Source organism: Pongo pygmaeus, chromosome X, assembly GCF_028885625.2.
Source record: "Pongo pygmaeus isolate AG05252 chromosome X, NHGRI_mPonPyg2-v2.0_pri, whole genome shotgun sequence".
Taxonomy (NCBI): Eukaryota; Metazoa; Chordata; class Mammalia; order Primates; family Hominidae; genus Pongo; species Pongo pygmaeus.
The window spans coordinates 10196709-10216459 of record NC_072396.2 but is presented as its reverse complement, the minus strand read 5'-3'; the positions used below and the strand labels follow the sequence as shown (position 1 = coordinate 10216459).

Sequence of the window (19751 nt, the reverse complement as noted above, 5' to 3'; positions counted from 1 at the left end):
TGGTACACATCCCAGATGCTTCAGGTACAATGATGAGGCAGAGATGATGATAATTAATTTGAAATGACTTCTTTCTTTTTTTTGAGACAGGGTTTCTAAAAGGAATAGACATGGCATTGTGTCAATAAAACTTTATTTAGAGAAACAGATGGACATAATTTACCAATCCCTGCTCTGTTGTAGAAAACTAAGTAAAACAAAATAACAATAAAATACGATACGTATGGGATTTTGAAATGTGTCACATTCTCTCCCTGAGAGATTCAGTTCACACCATGGCTGCCCAGCAGGCTAACAGCAGGATTACACTGTGTCGCCCAGGCTGGAGTGCAGTGGTGCAATCATAGCTCACTGTAGGCTCAATCTCCCAGGCTGAAGCCATCTTACCACCTCACTCTCCTGAGTAGCTGGGATTACAGGTGTGTGCCACCACGCCTGGCTGAGTTTCTTTTATTTTGTAAAGCAGAATCAAATACTCTTAAAAATCCAGCAAATACACATTTCAAAAGCCCATGCATATTTCTTATTTTATTGTTGTTATGTTTTACTTAGTTTGCTACAATACAGTGGTGGTTGGTAAATTATGTCCATCTGTTCCTCCAAATAAAGTTTTATTGACACAACGCCATGCCCATTCCTTTACCTCCTGTCTGTGGACACTTCATGGCTCTTATGGCAGAGTTGGGTAATTGCAACAAAGACCAGGTGGCCTGCAAAGTTTGAAGGATTTACCATCTGGCTCATTTTTTAAAGTTTTCTGACTCCTGTAATAAAGAAATGTCCAGTCTGGGCAACATGGTGAAACCCCATCTCTACAAAAAATAGAAAAAAATTAGCCGGGCATGGTGGTGTACATGTAGTCCCAGCCACTGGGGAGGCTGAAGTGGGAGGATCGCTTGAGCCTGAGAGTTGGAGGCTGCAGTGAGCCATAACTACTCCACTGCACTCCAGCCTGGGTGATAGAGTGAGACCCTGTCTCAAAAATAAAATAAAATTAAGTAATGTCACAAGTTTCGGCCAGGCACAGTAACTCACGCCTGTAATCCCAGCATTTTGGTAGGCCAAGGCAGGAGGATCACTCGAGGCCAGGAGTTCAAGACCAGCCTTGGCAACATGGCCAGTCCCCATCTCTACCAAAAAAAAAAAAAAAAAAAAAAAAAAGCTAGGCATGGTGTCATGTGCCTGTAGTTGCAGCTACTGGGGAGGCTGGGGCAGGAGGATGCCTTGAACCCAGGAGCTGCAGTGAGCTGTGATGGTGCCACTGCACTCCCGCCTGGGCAACAGAGCGAGACTCTGTCTCTGAAAAGAAGAAATGTCACAAATTTAAGAACCTCAGGTTATACACTTGTTACGTTTACTCTAGGTCACTAGATGTTCAAACCAAGACAAAGCAATCACCCCGAGGACTTAGGGGTAAAGGGCCACTGCACTTAAACCATCAGGCTCCTCTCTGAGGAGTAACTGACCACACTGTGTATGTTAGTGCCTTTGCATGCTCCTGATCCTGACGTGCGTTCTAGTGAGCATCACAGACAATGTCTCCGCAGGGCGCAGTGCAGTGTTGAGGGAAGCCATGCTGTCTGCCTGCAGGTTAGCTTTAACCACAGCCATGTCCCTGAGGTTAATGTGGGTTTCCTATTCTCTACTCAAGACCACTTGAGTGCCTGGGAAGCAGTCATTGCAAAATTAGCCAAAGTCTATGGTTAAGGAGGAATTGAGTCCTTTTTGTTAGTTAGATACATGAGATTTCACAGTCTTGTGTGAAGGCGGACTCCAAGGCAGATAGCCATCCCAGAGTCATCTCATTTTAATGTGTTAGTATAATGTGCTAAATATGTAATGTGTGTATAGGCATTTCTGTCCTCATCACCCCAGCCCACCCTGCCACACACACACACACACACACACTTCCTTGAAACCACAGTTGCACTTAGCATCAAATTCGCCCACCTGTAACTGCCTCAGGCTTCTGAAAAGTGGACTTCAAGAAAAGTGCAGCTTCAAGAGGGTGGGGTGAGAAGATGCATTTTCTTGTCTGACTAGTTTGCAGACACTCTTGGTGACTGCAAGGGGCATCCCCAGTCCCCCTCTTGTGGCAGTACTCATGGCATCATCTGCCTGGGTTTGATTCTCAACTCCACCAGATGTGTGACCTTAGACGAGTTCCTTCCCCTCTTCTGGTGCCTCATGCATTAAGAAGGGATAAAACAGAGGAGCCACAGGGGTGGAGGTGAGAGTTACGAAAGACTATGTGTATCTGATGTTCCCGGCCCGTGGAAGGCAATCATATAATATCACTTTCCTCTTCTCAGTACACAACCCACCTCTCTTCCCATGCTGAGACCACCTGGCTCACAGAATCATTATCTGCCTGTTGCACAGCTGAAGTTCTACCCTTAGGCACCGTTTCTCCATTCATGAATTTCTCATGTTTTCCAGAGGATGGACACAGTCCAAGACTCTCATGTTTCATTCAGCCAGGTCAATACCGAACAACCACCACAGATCAGGCTGTGTGGGCTCTAAGTCTGTGTTCAAAACCCATTCCTTTCACGCCTATTATCCCAGCACTTTGGGAGGCCAAAGTGGGAGGATTGCTTGAGGCCAGGAGTTCCAGACTAGCCTGGGCAACATAGTAAGACCCGGTCTTTACATTTTTTTAAAGTTAGCTGGGCATGGTGGCACATGCCTGTCGTCTCTGCTACTTAGGAGGCTAAGGTGGGAGGATCGCTTGAGCCCGGGAGGTCAAGGCTGCAGTGAGCCCTGATCACACCACTGCACTCCAGCTTGGGCAACAGAGCGAGACCTTGTCTCAAAAAAACAAAAACACAAAACAAACAATTTAAAAAAAAATCCTTATGTGGAATATTTGCAGAGCTGCCAGATTCCCCCCGGGAGGAGAAAAAGGGGTTCAATTCCAAACACTAAGCCACTGCAACAAGTTTTACTTTCTCAAAGTTTTGTAATCAACCCTAAGCATTTTTGGCCATTCCACAAGGTCAAACCAAGCACATTTAATTCTGGATGGAGAGGGCAGCAGACGCTACCTAGAGTCACCCCAGGATAGAGTCCTCCTTCCATCCATTAAAGATTTCCTTCACTCTCAGCTGCCGGTCCTTGCCCCTCTTTGTAGGAAGACGTGCTCAGGTGGCAGGAACTCAGGGAGCCTGAAGGGCCAGCCAACCCTGGGAGTTGAAGTGCCCACCCCCAGGGGCAGCCTGGACTGGCTGACTGGCAGAAGTGGGACAGGAACACTGCAGCCCCCTTGCCCCACCAGGTGGCCCTGAGAGCAGCTGTGGTGGACTCTGTCTTGCTGACTGTGAGGAACCAGCCGGCCTTGTTGTGCGCTGCCCTGTGGGGAGGCCCATGTGACAAGGAACTACACGGCCTTGGAGACAGCCCACAAGGAACTGAATCCTGCCAGGAAACACAGAAGCTGGCGTCCTAATGGGATTTCTGTCCTTTGACTTTAGTAGGAGATAGGATATTCAAGAACATCTGTACATTCGGGACATCATTTCAAATTGGAATGGATTTACTGACTTTTTTTTTCTTTAAGAGATGAGGATGGGAGGTGTGGGAAGGGGTCTCGCCATGTTGCCCAGGCTGGTCTGGAACTCCCGGCCTCAAGTGATCATCCCACCTCAGCCTCCCAAGTCACTAAGATTAGAGGTGTGAACCATTGCACCTGGCTGGGTTTGCTAACTTTTGATTGAACAAATCATTTTCATCATTCATGATCTTAAAAGCACAAATAAAACTTTTTTTCTAAGTTCAATTTGGCTGTCAATGAAGTGTGTGTAATTTTTCTAAAATTCTTTATTATTATTATGAGACTGGGTCTCACTCTGTCGCCCCAGGCTGGAGTTAAGTGGTGCGACCTCGGCTCACTGCAGCTTCAACTTCCCTGGCTAGAGCGATCCTCCCACCTTAGCCTCCCAAGTAGTTGGGACCACAGGCGTGCACCACCATGCTTTTGTATTTTTGGTAGAGACAGGGTTTTGCCATGTTGCCCAGGCTGGTCTTGAACTCTGGAGCTCAAGTGACCCACCCGCCTCGGCCTCCCAAAGTGCTGAGATTATAGGTGTGAACCACCGTTCCGGGGCAATTTTTCTAAAATTCAATGAAGAGTCAATTTTGTTTGTAGATCTGACAAAAAGTGTGTGTGTGTGTGTGTGTGTGTGTGTGTGTGTGTGTGTGTGTGTGTACTTTCAAAGCCACTCCAAAGACAGCAGATTTATGTAAAAGTGTTGGCTTTTAATGGGCCTCGAGCGTTTGTCAACTGAACTCAAGTACGTAGCTAAACATCAGGTCTCAAAATCATTACATTCCTTTTTTGGATGTTGGAAATTTTCATTAAAAACTTTTTCTCCTTTTGAGCTGAAAAGTCCAAATGTCACCAAATAGGATAAGGTGAACTGAACTGAAACTCTGACATTCTTATAAAAAAATGTAGACAAATGTCTTTAGGCAGGCAAATGTGAGCACGATTCTCACCATGAAGGAGTGTATGCCTTCTTGCACATCAGAAAAAGCATGAGATATGAATTTACATGTAAAACACCATACTTGATGTTAATTTAAATAAACATTGAACTATCTTTAATAGTCTGTACTCGTCCATTTATTTGTGGCTCTGTTGTGGTAGTCATTAAACATTTAAAATAATAGCATCAACCACTCATACCACAATCAGCTTTTCATATCTGTCTTGTTTCCTTTTCTTTCTACTTGCTGTGTATTCCATCACAAATGCCAGTTTCAACTCTGAGCTATATGAAAATTGTTACTTTTGGCATATTTACTCCATCAGACTGTTATCAATATCATTTTTTTTTTTTTGAGACAGGATCTTGCTCTGTTACCCAGGCTGGAGTGCAGTGACACTATCACGGCTCACTGCAGCCTCAACCCTCAAAGCTCAAGCAATCCTCCCGCCTCAGCCCCCAACAGCAGCTGGGACCACAGGTGCATGCCACCACACCTGGCTAATTTTTTTGAATTTTAGTAGAGTTGAGGTCTCACTATATGTTGTCCAAGGCTGGTCTTGGACTCCTGAGCTCAAGCGATCCTCCCACCTCAGCCTCCCAAAGGCATAAGCCACTGTGCCCAGGTCAATTGTTCTTTTTGAAATAGACGTGTTCAGGTCAATTGTTCTTTTTGAAATAGACGTGTTCTGCCAAATTTAATTGTGAATTGAAAATTGAATCACTGTGAAGCAAACCCTGTTTTACCTTCCATTTTCACCTTGTTCTCACAGTTAACAACTGACTAGTTGATTTAACGGAGAAAGCATTTAAAATGGAGTGTGATGAGTTAGGAGGTTAGCCATGGATAGGTCCATGGGAGGGCAATGTGCTACTCACTTGGGCAAGAGCTTCTCCTGGGAGTTTATCACAATACTGGCTTCCTATTTTAACAGACTAGGATGGAAATGCTCCTTTAAGTTTCAATAGGGGAAAATTGTCAGGACATTCTGTTTTTCAACACAAATCGCGTATTTGCGTCTCTCAGTCCTTATCTGTTGTCTTCCTCTTCCCTTTACTCTCTTTTCCTCCCTGCATCCTGACTTCTGTCCCAGGTTAGTCCCAAACGCGTCAGAATCCAAGAGGAAGGACGTTGCTCACCATTCTCCGACTAATGATTCCCTCCTTGACTCATCCACTGTATTGAGAATGCTCCAGCCGGGCGCAGTGGCTCATGCCTGTAATCCCAGCACTTTGGGAGGCCAAGGTGGGTGGATCACCTGAGATCAGGAGTTCAAGACCAGCCTGGCTAACATGGTGAAACCCCATCTCTACTAAAAATACCAAAGTTAGCCGGGGGTGGTGGCACGCATCTGTAATCCCAGCTACTCAGGAGCTGAGGTAGGAGAAATCGCTGGAACCCGGGAGGCGGAGGTTGCAGTGAGCCAAGATCACACCACACTGTTACCACAGCCTGGGCAACAGAGCAAGACTCCGTCAAAAAAAACAAACAAACAAAAAAGAGAGAGAGAGAGAGAATGCTCCATGGCTTAGTTGGATGCTAATCAATTTTACTGCATCTATTTTGAACCAAGTCCTCCACAAATTCAAATATGGCCTGGGAGTTTTCTTTGCTTTTCAGGATAAGATACAAGCTCTAGGGTCTTGGCACTCAAAGTAGGAGCCATAGGCCAGCAGCAGCCATGTCTCCTTGGAGACTGTAAGAAATGCAGAGTCTTGGGCCCCACCCCCAGAAACCCTGAATCAGAATCTGCCTTTCCGCAAGATCTGCACGCGAATGCACAGTAAAGTTGAACTAGTACCATTCTCAGGCCTGATGCCACTTCACATGTCTCCCAATTTTAAAAAATGTACAATTTGGGCTGGGTGAGGTGACTCAGGCCTGTAATCTCAGCACTCTGGGAGGCCAAGGTGAAAGGATGGCTTGAGACCAGGAATTCGAGACCAGCCTGGGCAACATAGCAAGACCTCATTTCTACAACATTTTTTAAAAAATCAGCCAGACATGATGGTGTATGCCTGTGGTCCCAGCTACTCAGGAGGCTGAGGCGGGAGGACTGCACCACCATGCCCGGCTAGTTTTTGTATTTTCAGTAGAGAAGGGGTTTCTTCATGTTGGCCAAGCTGGTCTTGAACTCCTGACCTCAGGCAATCTGCCCACCTCGGCCTCCCAAAGTGCTGGGATCACAGGCATGAGCCACCGCACCTGGCCTGTGTTCCTCATTAAGGTCTGGTGACACTACCTTATTTATTGGACACAGAATCTATACCATTGCTCAATCAACTTGCATATGTTACTCATAAACTCCTGTTGACTTGCACTTAAATGAAAGGCAAAGATGCTGTTGGTCATCTGGTGGACCCAAAGGAGGGCTGTGGCTGGAGCAGCTGAAATCCTTTCTCAGGAAAAGCAGCTATCTGAGCACAGAGTTTAAGGTACATTGTGTGCCTATAAGGACTCTAGGAGTGAGCACAAAAGCAGGGTGAGGCAAGGAAGGAAGAAAGCAAATTAAGAGCTGTGCCATTTATGAACTGGCCACAAGATTCCCAAGAAACCCAGCTGGTTACACAGGAACATATGAAACCACTCCTCAGAAACCTCCCTAGGAAGGAAGGGTGAGCAATACATCTGCCAGTGACTTCCTGCTTCCTCTCTCTCATTGGAATAAGTTTGTCTGCTCCACTAAGTGTTAATCCTCCTCCATTTCTGGGTTCTTGCCCAGCCTTTCGAGCAGCTGCTAGATAAGCCAGAGGCTCAGGTGGTAGACTCACAGGAACTGCAGCCTATGGCCCTTTGCCTGTTTTGTAAATAAAGTTTTATTGGCACACAGCTATACCCATGGACTTATGTATTGTCTGGTCTTTTTCTTTCTCTCTCTCTCTCTCACTCTTCTCTCTCTCTCTCTCTCTCTCTGTCTTTCTTTCTCCTGTTCTTGCTCTGTCGCCCAGGCTGGAGTGTAGTGAACTCCTGACCTCAGGTGATCTGCCCGCCTCGGCCTCCCAAAGTGCTAGGATTACAGGTGTGAGCCACCGCGCCTGGCTTTTTTTTTTTTTTTTTTTTTTTTGGCGGGGGGAGGTGGGGGACAGGGTCTCCCTATGTTGCCCCAGGCTGGTCTTGAACTCCTGGGCTCAAACAATGCTCCCACCTTGGCCTCCCAAAGTACTGGGATTACAGACATAAGCCACTGCACCTGGCCATGTATTGTCTATATCAATTTAAGTATCAGTAAAACCCACTTGGAAGGCTCATTCTGAATATTAAATGAGACAATGAATGTAATATTCAAAGCATAGTGCCTGCCTACACTCCATAAATTATTATTTAAATCTTATTTATTAGGCTGGGCACAGTGACTCACGCCTGCAATCCCCGCACTTTGGGAGGCTGAGGCGGGCGGATCACGTGAGGTCAGGAGTTCGAGACCAGCCTGGACAACTTGGCGAAACGCCGTCTGTACTCTAAATACAAAAAATAGCCAGGTGTGGTGGCACGTGCCTGTAATCCCAGCTACTTGGGAGCCTGAGGCAGGAGAATCGCTTGAACCCGGGAGGCAGAGGTTGCAGTGAGCTGAGATCGCACCACTGCACTCCAGCCTGGACGATACAGTGAGACTCCATCTCAATAAATAAATAAACAAATAAAACTTATTTATTATTTAAATTCAAATTATTGTGAATGGCAGTCTCCTTACTTAGGCTGTTTCTGCCATCCATCTGCCCCTAGCCACCTCCTCTACTGGATTCTAAGGGATATCTGAGTCTCACCATAAACCCCATTCTTTTGGTTGAGACATCTCGATGTCAGGGGACTCACCATGAAAAATAAACTGCCTGGGAGAGAAACCCAGGAACCGTCTTCCAGCAGTTGATCAAGTGCATCTGATCAAGTGGGAATGGTGGGTAAATGGTGGACTGTGGGATGAGAGAAAGCCAAGATGATGGAGCATTTCCAGGGAACAGATGCCCCAGGCAGCCCAAACTGTGAAAATGGAGAGCGAATTCAGGTGCTAAACTGGGAAGAAGGGAAAAACGGAGGAAGGGTTCATGCAAAAACAGATATACCTTCATGTACTCAAAGACCGATTGTTTCTGGGAGATCGTAGATCTCCCATATCTACGAAACTTCCAGATGTTTCTGCCTCCCAAGTGTGTGCCTGTGTATTTGCTTCACTTTTCTCAGATTTGTAGCTGTACTGTTTCATGAAAAGTTTTGTCAGGCCAGGCATGGTGGCTCATGCCTGTAATCCCAGCACTTTGAGAGGCCAAAGTGGGTGGATCACTTGAGGCCAGGAGTTCAAGACCAGCCTGGCCAACATGATGAAACCCATCTCTACTAAAAAGACAAAAAATTAGCTGAGTGTGATGGCATGTGCCTGTGGTCCCAGCTACTCAGGAGGCTGAGGCATGAGAATCACTTGAACCCAGGAAGCAGAGGTTGCAGTGAGCTGAGATCACGCCACTGCACTCCAGCCTGGGCAATGGAGCAAGACTCTGTCTCAAAGAAAAAACAAAAAAAAAGTTTGTCATCTCAGTTCACCCAAGCTGGAGTGCGGTGGTGCGATCACAGCTCACTGCAACCTCAAACTCCTGGGCTCAAGTGATCCTCCCACCTCATCCTCCCCAGTAGCTGCAACTACAGGTGCGCAGCAGCACGCTCTGCTAATTTGAGATGTGTCGTCTTCCTCTAGGGACAGCAGGACTGGCCTTCCCTTGGGACCCCACAGAAGGCAGGCGGGAGGCTCCGCTGCCAGACAGGAAGCAGAGCCTTATTTAACAACAATGAGCTGCAAACTCCAACACTTCAAAAGATGCTGTTCCTAGAGGAAGACAGTAGAGATGGGATCTCACTATGTTGCCCAGGATGGTCTCAAACTCCTGGGCTCAAGTAATCCTCCTGCCTCAGCCTCCTTAAGTGCTGAGATTACAGGTGTGAGCCACTGGGCCCAGCCTCTCATACCAATTTCTAGTTCCCTCTCACTTTGATGACAGAGTTTTAAATTTAGTCTTACACCCATGCTTCTGCACCTTTACTCTGAGGCTCATCTTTACCATTGTCATCTGTGCCATGGGCCTAGGAATCTGCATTCATATCCATTTTCTCACTGATGAGATTCTGACTACTGACCTTGAGTAGTGGGCACCAGAGTCAGCCAGAGCCCCCTGGAGAGTGCTCCCAGGTTATCATGTAGGAAGCAGAGAGGTGGAGTGTCTTTTCTGGGGCATGAAACAGAGATTCAAATGCAGGGACCCCTTTGCCTGGCCCACTGGCCCTCAGCCTTCAGGCAAATGTACAGACAGTCTTCATTTTTATCTTTTAAAGCACTTTCCATTACACTAACCTCCAGAAGCAACTCTGCTTACCAAGGCAGAAGGAAGGAGAGCCACTGTCCAAATTAGATATTAGAATTCAAACTTTTAAACATTAATGCTTGGGGAGTAGTTCTGTGGTGCTTCCGACTGTTTTTACAATGGAGTGTGTAATCCAGCAGAGCTGTTAAGCTTTCTGAAGATGTCAGTCTGTTCTGACTTCTAGGAAGGCAGCTGTGGAGTGAACAGGCTGCGTTTATAGACGTGCCAGATCTGGACTCTTTTGAAGTGGTGGAGTTTGCAGCTCATTGTTGTTAAATAAGGCTCCGCTTCCTGTCTGGCAGCGGAGCCTCCCGCCTGCCTTCTGTGGGGTCCCAAGGGAAGGCCAGTCCTGCTGTCCCTAGAGGAAGACGACACAGATCATGCGTTCCTTAAAACTGCAAAGCTGGTGGGGAGGACAAGTGAGGACAGTCCATGAACACAATGGGGACACCTGCACTTTGGTTGCTTGAAAAAAACCCAGAGAGGGGCCCATTTTACCAGCAGAGAGGAGGAAGGGTGTCTCTTGGGTGGTCACAAAGAGCCAATGAGGTTTGTTGAAGATGATAAATATGATGGAGCTGGATTTTTTTGTTCTTTTCTTTCTTTTTTTAAAATAAAGGCCATAATCTAGAAGGAGCGCTTCTATTTTCAACCTTGAAGAACTTAAAAAAAAATCTTAGTATGCTTATTGTAATCATTAACACTGATATTATTTGGAAACTTACATATGTAGAATAAAGCAAGATTTTCAATGTATGAGAAAACATATAGAAAAATTAACGCAGTTAAGAAAAATCCAAATAAATAGAACTGAAAGTTAAGGTGCAAAATGTGTCTGTGTGTACTTATGCTGAGTACTTTTCCCTTTTTTTTTTAATGTTTTTAAATTTTAAATTTAATTGTGTGTGTGTGTGTGTGTGTGTGAGATAGGGTCTCACTCCATTGCTCAGGCTGGAGTGCAGTGGTGTAATCTCTGCTCACTGCAACCTCCACTTCCCGGGCTCAAGTGATCCTCCCACTTCAGCCTCCCCAGAAGCTAGGGCTACAAGCACGCCCCACCACGTCCAGCTAATTTTTGTTTTGTTTCGTTTTTTGAGACAAGGTCTGGCTCTATCGCTCTGGCTGGAGTGCAGTGGCACTATCTTGGCTCATTGCAACCTCCACCTCCTGGGCGCAAGCGATCCTCCCACCTCAGCCTGCCGAGTAGCTTGGATCACAGGCCTGGGCCACCACACCGGGCTAATGTTTGTATTTTTAGTAGAGGCGGGGTTTCGCCATGTTGCCCATGCTGGTCTCCAACTCTTGAGCTCAAGCGATCTGCCCGCCTCGGCCTCCCAAAGTGCTGGGATTACAGGTGTGAGCTACTGCTCTTTAACATTGATCTGTTTCATTCATTAATTGTAAACGAAAATCCTGCCTCTGTGGGGTTATTTCCATGAATGAGAGAGGCCATAAAAAAAAAAAGCACTAATTGGACAACCATCTCTACTTAGGAAAAAAGCAGTTATAGGGATCAGTCACAGTTTATGAACATGTTCTGGTGCCTTAAAGGCATCAAAATCAGGATGTCAGAGTCCCAAATAGAAAAGATCTAGCCCACGAGGCCTGTTTCTCTAGAAGACCAGTAAAGATGGCAGCTTTGGCGCTCTAGGTGGCAGAGAAACCACCAGGAAGGCTTGGTGAACGGGGAGAAAGGTAACCTTCCCAACCTTTCGGCTTCTCCTTCCACTTCCCTCCTCCTCCTCCCTCTTCCTCTCCTCTCAGCCCTCTCTCTCTCTGTCCTCCTCCTCCACCCGCCCAAACATCCCCTCGTGAGGCCTCGTGGCGTTAGCCCAGTGCGCTCGGCCCCCACCGAGCCTGGCTCTACTGCAGGCGCTGGGGGTTGGGGTGGGGGAGAGGCCCAGGGCACATGATGCCGCCCCCAGCCCGCCCAGCACATGACCCAGGCAGGCCGGCGGGGTCCTGGCACACCCGAGCCGCGTCCGTGAGCACAGCCCATGGCCTCCCCGCGCCTAGGGACCTTCTGCTGCCCCACGCGGGACGCAGCCACGCAGCTTGTGCTGAGCTTCCAGCCGCGGGCCTTCCACGCGCTCTGCCTGGGGAGCGGCGGGCTCCGCTTGGCGCTGGGCCTTCTGCAGCTGCTGCCCGGCCGCCGGCCCGCGGGCCCCGGATCCCCCGCGACGTCCCCGCCGGCCTCGGTCCGCATCCTGCGCGCTGCCGCTGCCTGCGACCTTCTCGGCTGCCTGGGTAAGGGCGCGCGCGCGGCCCGCGGGTTGGAATCTGATCAGTGCCTGGGTGAGGGCGCCTGGCCCGCAGGTTGAGACCCTACTGGTGCCCGGATAAGGGCGCACGGCCTGTGGATTTGGACCTGTTCCGTGATGGAGTGAGGACGAGAGGCCCGCGGGTTGGAACTTGCCCGGTGCAGGGCTGAGGGCGCGTAGCCGGCTGGTTGGGACCTGCTCGGTCCCTGGCTGACGGCTTGAGGCCCGCGAGTTGGGACCTGATCGGTGTCCGGGTGAGGGCGCACGGCCCGCGGGTTGAGACCTGCTCAGTGCCGCGGTGAGGGCGTGAGGCCCTGGGTTTGGGACCTGCTCAATCTCTGGGTGAGAGTGCGTGGCCCGCAGGTTGAGACCGGATCGATGCCCAGGTGAGGGCGCATGGCCCGCAGGTTGGAACTTGATCCACTCGGGTTGGAACTTGATCGGTGCCCGGGTGATGGCGCACGGCTAGCGGGTTGGGCCGGGCGTCTGAACACTTGAACCACAGAGAAAAGAGAAAGCAGAGGCTGTTCCCTAGGGACCGGATGGGACGACTAGGTAATTTTTTTTTTTTTTTTTTTTTTTTTTTTGAGACGGAGTCTTGCTCTGTCGCCCAGACTGAAGTGCAGTGGCGCAGTCTCGGCTCACTGCAACCTCCGCCTCCCGGGTTCAAGGGATTCTCCTGCCTCAGCCTCCCGAGTAGCTGGGGGAGGCGCGCGCCACCGTGCCCGACTAATTTTTGTATTTTTAGTAGAGACGGAGTTTCACCATGTTGGCCAGGCTGCTCTCGAACTCCTGACCTCAGGTAATCCGCCCGCCTTGGCTTCCCAAAGTGCTGGGATTACAGGTGTAAGCCCTCGCGCCCGGCCGACTAGGTAGTTTTGCAAACAGATGGTCGGTAAAATTCCCATCCAAGGGACGTTGGGTTTTAAAAAATCCGTTTATTGTGTTTGTTAGAGGGAAACTTCGGATGGCGCAGTTAAGGAAAACCCAGACCAGAAAAATATTTCCTCGGTTTTGCCCAACTGCACCAGGGAGAGACTAACAACTAACTTCTCTCTCTCTCTCTCTCTGTCTCGGTGTGTGTGCGCGCGTGTGTAAATTCTTTTCTATTGTGCACTATATATTCTCTCGAGTATTTTGTAAGCTGAAATCCCTTCCCTATTCAGGCTTTTTGGGTATGGTTTTTACACCACAGGTGTGCAAACTGCAGCCCTCAGACCAAATCCTGCCCGTTTTCTAGGGCCCGCGAGCTAAGAGTGGTTTTACATCCTACTTTTTTAAAAATTAATGATTTTTTTTTTTTTTGAGACAGGGTCTCACCCTCTTGCCCAGGCTGAGTGCAGTGTCGCAATCACAGCTCACTGCAGCCTCGACCTCCTGGGTTCAAGTGATCCTCCCACCTCAGCTACCCGAGTAGCTGGGACTACAGCCACATGCCACCATGCTAGGGTAAATATATGTGGGGTCTCACTATGTTGCCCAGGCTGGTCTCCTACTCCTGGGCTTAATTAAAAGATCACCACCCTTGGCATCGTAAAGTGTTAGGATTGCAGGCGTGAGCCACCTCACCCAGCCCTAAAATGTTTTTAAAAATCAAAATTAAAAAATATTTCCTGGCATGTGACTATTACTGAAATTTAAATGTTAACATCTACAAATAAAGTTTGATGGGAACGCAGCTATGTTGTTCATGTGCATTTGTGAATTATCCATGGCTGCCTTTACCCTACAAGGGCAGGGTGAATATTGGACTGAGAAAGTATGGCTCCCAAAGCCAAAAATATTAAGAATGAGTTTGCCAACATCTGCTTTAAACTATTATGTGACACTTTATACAGACCTCTAAGCTAGATTTGGCCATTCTGTTTAGCTTTTTGGAACATTTCCACCATACATAAATGCAGTCTATAATAGAAACACTTACACTGAATCCCTGTATGTGGGATTCGTGGGGTACGGGTACCCGGCTCATCTGCTCCCCTCTTCACCCTCCTCACTGGATTAATGTGAAGCAAATCTCAGGCTCCATCATCCTGCCCATTCAGATCTCAGAGAGAGCTCTAAAACATAATAATTCTAAACATTTGCAACCCCAATATCATTATCACTTTATTTTTATTTCAGACAGGGTCTCACTCTGTTGCCCAGGTTGGAGTGTGCTGGCATGATCATAGCTCACTGCAGCCTCGAACTTCTAGGTTCAAGGGATCCTCCTACCTCAGCCTCCTGAGTAGCTGGAACTACAGGCATGCATCACCACACTGGCTAATTTTTGCATTATTTTTTCAGAGCTGGAGTCTCACCATCTTGCCCAGGCTGGTCAAACTTCTAGGCTCAAGCGATTGTCCTACTTCGGCCTCCTAAAGGTGCGGTGGCTCACGACTGTAATCCTAACTACTCAGGAGGCTGTGGTGGACGGATTACTTGAACCCAGGAGTTCAAGACTAGCCTGGGCAACGTAACAAGACCCAGGCTCTACCCGCCCCCCCAGAAAAAAAAAAAAAAAAAAAAAGGCCCGTCCCGTCATGTTGGCATGCACATGTGGTCCCAGCTACTCAGCAGGCTGAGGCAGGAGGACCATTTGAGCCCAGGAATTCCAGGCTGCAGTGAGCCACGATCCAGCCTGGGTGACAGAGCCAAGACCCTGTCTCTAAAAAAGTAAGGTGTACCCAAACATCTTTTGAGGGTTAGTGAATAATACTTGCATATCCTTTAGCCTTTAGAAGGGAAGTGGATGAGGTTGTGAGCAAATAAGCAGAAGTCAGGAAAAGGCTGGGTGGTCGGGACCCCGTACTGAAAAATAAGAAATTTGAATGCCCATGGGATAGGGCTTTTATTAAGCTCAAAGGAATGATAAATGCTGAAAATTCTAAGGCACTGTACAGAAGAAAGGCATTGTTTTTGTTGGCAGTGGCTTGATAATGAGAAGATGTCTTGAGCTTTTTAGTGTTCACAGTTGTCGTTTAGTAGCGTATTACATAGTGTGTGTTTAGTGGTATATTACATGGTATGTGTTTAGTAGTATATTATGTAGTATTTGTTTAGTGGTGTATCACATGGTGTGTGTTGCATATTATATGGTGTGATTTTAGTAGTGTATTGCATAGTGTGTGTTTAGTGGTGTATGGCATGTTTACCAGTAAGCACTACTACATAGTATGTAGCTTAGTGTTGTTTACAGTTCTCCCCTTTATATTACCTAGCATACTTTTTTTTTTTTTTTTCTCAGATGGAGTTTCACTCTGTCGCCCAGGCTGGAGTGCAGTGGTAAAATCTTGGCTCACTGCAACCTCCACCTCCCAGGTTCAAGCGATTCTTGTGCCTCAGCCTCCTGAGCAGCTGGGATTATAGGCGCCCACCACCATGCCCGGCTAATTTTTGTATTTTTAGTAGAGACGTGGTTTCACCATGTTGGCCAGACTGGTCTCAAACTCCTGACCTCAGGTGATCCACCCACCTTAGCCTCCCAAAGTGCTGGGATTACAGGCGTGAGCCACCATGCCAGGCTCTTTTTTTCTTTTCTTTTTTTTTTTGACACAGGGTCTCACTCTGTCGCCCAGGCTGGAGTACAGTGGTGCGATCTCGACTCACTGCAACCTCTGCCTTCCGGGCTCAAGCGATTCTCCCACCTCAACCTCCTGAGTAGCTGGGACCACAGGCGTGTGCCACCACCTCCAGCTAATTATTGTATTTTTGTAGAGATGGGGTTTCGCCAGGCTGGTGTCATCTTCTGGGCTCAAGTGATCCGCCGGCCTTGGCCTCCCAAAGTGCTGGGATTACAGGCGTGAGCACCGCGCCCAGACCCTAGTGTACTTTTAAACAACGGATATTGCATTACCTAACAAAGAATCATAATATGTACCATGAGTGTGCATACTGTTTTGAGGATATTAGACATTTGGGTCTAATAGCAAGAGAAACTCACAAAGAATAAATGTTAAAGGCAAATTATTGGGAATTAATTTATGAAAGTTTTAAATGTTGTGTTTAAAAAAAGAATGAAGGAACTATATATTCGAACTTCTAAAATTGTGCTTTTTGAAAAATTCTTATGTGAGGAATAACTAATATGGCCACTGAAAATGCAGCCGAGAAATACAGATTGCTAGTCACATATCGCAAGTAAACAAACAGACAAACAAAATAGGGATGAGCCTGTGGCCAACTATGGTTTACGTTAAAGTGCCTGCGTTTGTTTTCTACCATAAGAGTTATTTTCTGAGTTTCAGGCCAGGCGTGGTGGCTCATGCCTGTAATCCCACTTTGGGAGACCAAGGCGGACAGATCACTTGAGGTCAGGAGTTTGAGACCAGCCTGGCCAACATGGTGAAACCCCGTCTCTACTAAAAATACAAAAATTAGCTGGGCGTGGTTGTGGGTGCCTGTAATCCCAGCCACTCGGGAGGCTGAGGCAGGAGAATTACTTAAACCCGGGAGGCGGAATTTGCAGTGAGCGGGGTTTTTACCACTGTACTCCAGCCTGGGTGACAGAGCCAGACTCCATCTCAAAAAAAAAAGATAAATAAAAAATAAAAAAATTAAAAAAAGTTATTTTATGAGTTTCAATCTTCTTTTTCTCTCTCTGGACACACAAATATGTATGTTTTTTTCTTCCTTTCTTCCTTTTCCCTCCTTGTCTTTTTCCCTCCCTCTCTCCCTCCTTCCTTCTTCCTTCCTCTCTTCCTATCTCTATCTATTATTTATCTATCATTTTTCCAAAGCAAGAAGTCAGCTTTAGATTTGATTAGGGTCAGATACAAAGTATTATCCAATTCTCTCTTAGGTGTCGTGATCCGGTCCGCCGTGTGGTTAGGATTCCCAAATTTTGTTGACAGCGTCTCGGATATGAACCACACGGAAATTTGGCCTGCTGCTTTCTGCGTGGGGAGTGCGGTGAGTCCACTCCCCTCTGCATGCCCTTTCCTCCCTACTTATGCTCCTCAAATTGCAGCAGCAGCAAACCCTGGGAGTCTGTTAGAAATGCAGGTTCTCACGTCCTGCCCCATCCTGCTGATCAGGAACCCAGCCCTCTCTGTGTTTTAACAAAACCCTCCAGGGGATGCTGCCCAGACACTCACGTGTTGTTTCTCCCTCTTCTTCACAAATGCATCCTCTGCTTACATGGGGCCACAAGCAAAACTAGCTGGCACAGAAAAAGTTATCAATCTATTGGATGCATTTTGTTTAAATATATACTTAAATATATTAAATAAAACATACAAGCTGGGCACGGCAGCCCACACCTGTAATCCCAGCACTTTGGGAGGCCGAGGCAGGTGGATCACTTGAGGCCAGGAGTTCCAGACCATCCTGGCCAACAGGGTGAAACCCCGTCTCTACTAAAAATACAAAAATTAGCTCGGCGTGGTGGTGTGTGCCCATGGTCCTAGCTACTCAGGTGGCTAAGGCAGGAGAATTGCTTGAACCCAGGAGGCGGAGGTTGCAGTGAGCCAAGATCGCGCCACTGCACTCCAGCCTGGGTGACAGAGTGAAACTCCGTCTTCAAAGAAAAAAAATAAAACCACATAATTATATATAAACAAATTATTAAGTAAATAGATATCATATATACACAGACACACATACACATGTATGTTATGCTCCATCTGTCACAGTGGTGCTCAGGTGAGTGATTTGAAGCACATTCCCTGATGCTGTGTTGATTGCCCTGTGCTGGAGCAGAATTGCCAGTTTCCTCGCTTCCCTGTCCTCAGTGGCTTCCTAACTGCATCTATGGAGCCTCTGTCTCAGCCCGCAGTGGCGAGACATCTTGACCTTGTGTTGTTTCTAACACTGGAGTCCCCTTCCTCCATCTTCTCTTTGGAAGGACTACCTGAGTCCCTCCTCCCTGTATTCACCCTTCCTCAGAACAAGAGCTTCTATCTAGTTCAAAGCCCCCTTGAGCCTGCACCTCAGTTTAAATGACATATCTTGGAACTTCATCCTCCCTGCATACAAGTGGAGCAGAAGGCATAGTTCCTTAGTCAAATCCAAATGCCTACACCTATCCCGGGCCACACCCTCCTTGGTCCCAGGAACTGTGCCCACTTGTGTCCCGAGAGCTGTCACGTGCGGCTTCCCGACATCAGAGGAAGCTGGTGTCCGCCCTGCCGTCTCAAGGATGGGCTGGGCTTCTTGTACCTGTTTCCAGACATTTTGATGCAGGCTCTTCCCGATTGCAGATGTGGATCCAGCTGTTGTACAGTGCCTGCTTCTGGTGGCTGTTTTGCTATGCAGTGGATGCTTATCTGGTGATCCGGAGATCGGCAGGACTGAGGTATTCACCGAGGAAATGGGATTTCTGCCCTAGTTCTATTTTAGAGGGAAGATAAGAGATGGCACTGAGCGTTTAAAAGTATTTTGCAGTGTTGCAGACACCGTCATTCAGAATCTGTCAGCTGGCCCCTCCGCCTAGAAACATCCACGGCAGCTCATTTTTATAAGAGGCCAAAGGCACATTTAAAATATTAGCCAGGCACAGTGGCTTGTGCCTGTAATCCAACTACTTGGGAGGTAGGAGGATTACATGAGGCCAGGAGTTTGAGACCAGCCTGTGAAACTTAGTGAGAGTCCATCTCCAAAATAATAAAACAAAATCTTGAGGATTTTAAAAACCTTGAAAGCAAGTAATTCAATAAATGAAATATTTGGAACTGGACAAATGCTAAAACAGAATGGGCATGTATATAAACAATTTTATTGTTTATTTTTTACTTTTTAGAGACAGGGTCTCGCTTTGACACCCAGGCTGGAGTGCAGTGGTGAGAGTATGGTTCACTGCAGCCTCAACCTCCCAGGCTCAAGCGATTCTTCCACCTCAGCCTCCTCAGTCTGTAGCTGGGACTACAGACATGTGCCACCAAACCTGGCTAATTTTATTATTTTTGTACAGATGGGGTCTTGCTATGCAGCCCAGGCTGGTCTCAAACTCCTGGCTTCAAGTGATCCTCCTGCCTCGGCCTCCCAAAGTGCTGGGATTACAGGCATAAGCCACTGCATAAACAATTTTTTATTATATTTAAAGGTTCAAAGGATGTATATATTGACACTTCATGCTAAATCTGGAACCTGAGAATGCCAGGGCTGGAAGTGGCTGCTTGGCAGGGAGTTACTCAGTGGTTAGTAGCTGGGGCACTGGTGTGTTTGAACTGATGCCCAGTCACTCATGAGCTGTGTAACTGTTGGCGAGTTGTTTAACTTCTCTGGACTTCTGTTTTCTCAGCTGTGAAATGGTACCCACCACACAAGGTCACTGCGAAGAGTAAATGTGATAACCCGTGTATATGGTTAAGAACAGTCCTGAAACGTTGCCGGCTCTTGATACCTATCAGCTGTTACAGTAGGTGGGATGCGCATGTGTTGAGGAAACATCCACATAGAAAGCTGAACTGACACAGAGAAGCTGGATGTGGCATGGCAGGGCTCCAAATCCAGGAAGCATTTGCCCCCACCAAGTTCATGGTCCACTTGATTCAGGTCCCCTTTGGAGGGAGCCCTTCCTTGCCTGTTTTTTTGTTCTGGTTTTTGTTTAAATACAGCTTTGTAGGCCAGGCACAGTGGCTCACACCTGTAATCCCAGAACTTTGGGAGGCTGAAGCAGGAGGATTGCTTGAGCCCAGGAGTTTTGAGACCAGCCTGGGTAATACAGTGAGAC

At 47.5% G+C, this 19751-nt stretch overlaps 1 protein-coding gene across 2 annotated transcripts in view; it reads left to right on the top strand.

Moving 5' to 3' along the window:
- Positions 1–11744: 11744 nt before the first annotated feature.
- GPR143 (G protein-coupled receptor 143) overlaps positions 11745–19751 on the top strand; it is a 40346-nt gene continuing 32339 nt past the window's right edge. The window contains exons 1-3 of one of the 2 annotated variants that reach the window (XM_054470832.2): positions 11745–12083; positions 16881–16990; positions 18280–18374. In XM_054470832.2, coding sequence (XP_054326807.1) covers positions 11834–12083; positions 16881–16990; positions 18280–18374 — 455 coding nt within the window. In that variant the 5' untranslated portion in view covers positions 11745–11833. The remainder of the gene's footprint in view (positions 12084–16880; positions 16991–18279; positions 18375–19751) is intronic. The other variant, XM_063660438.1, reaches the window with a different exon arrangement.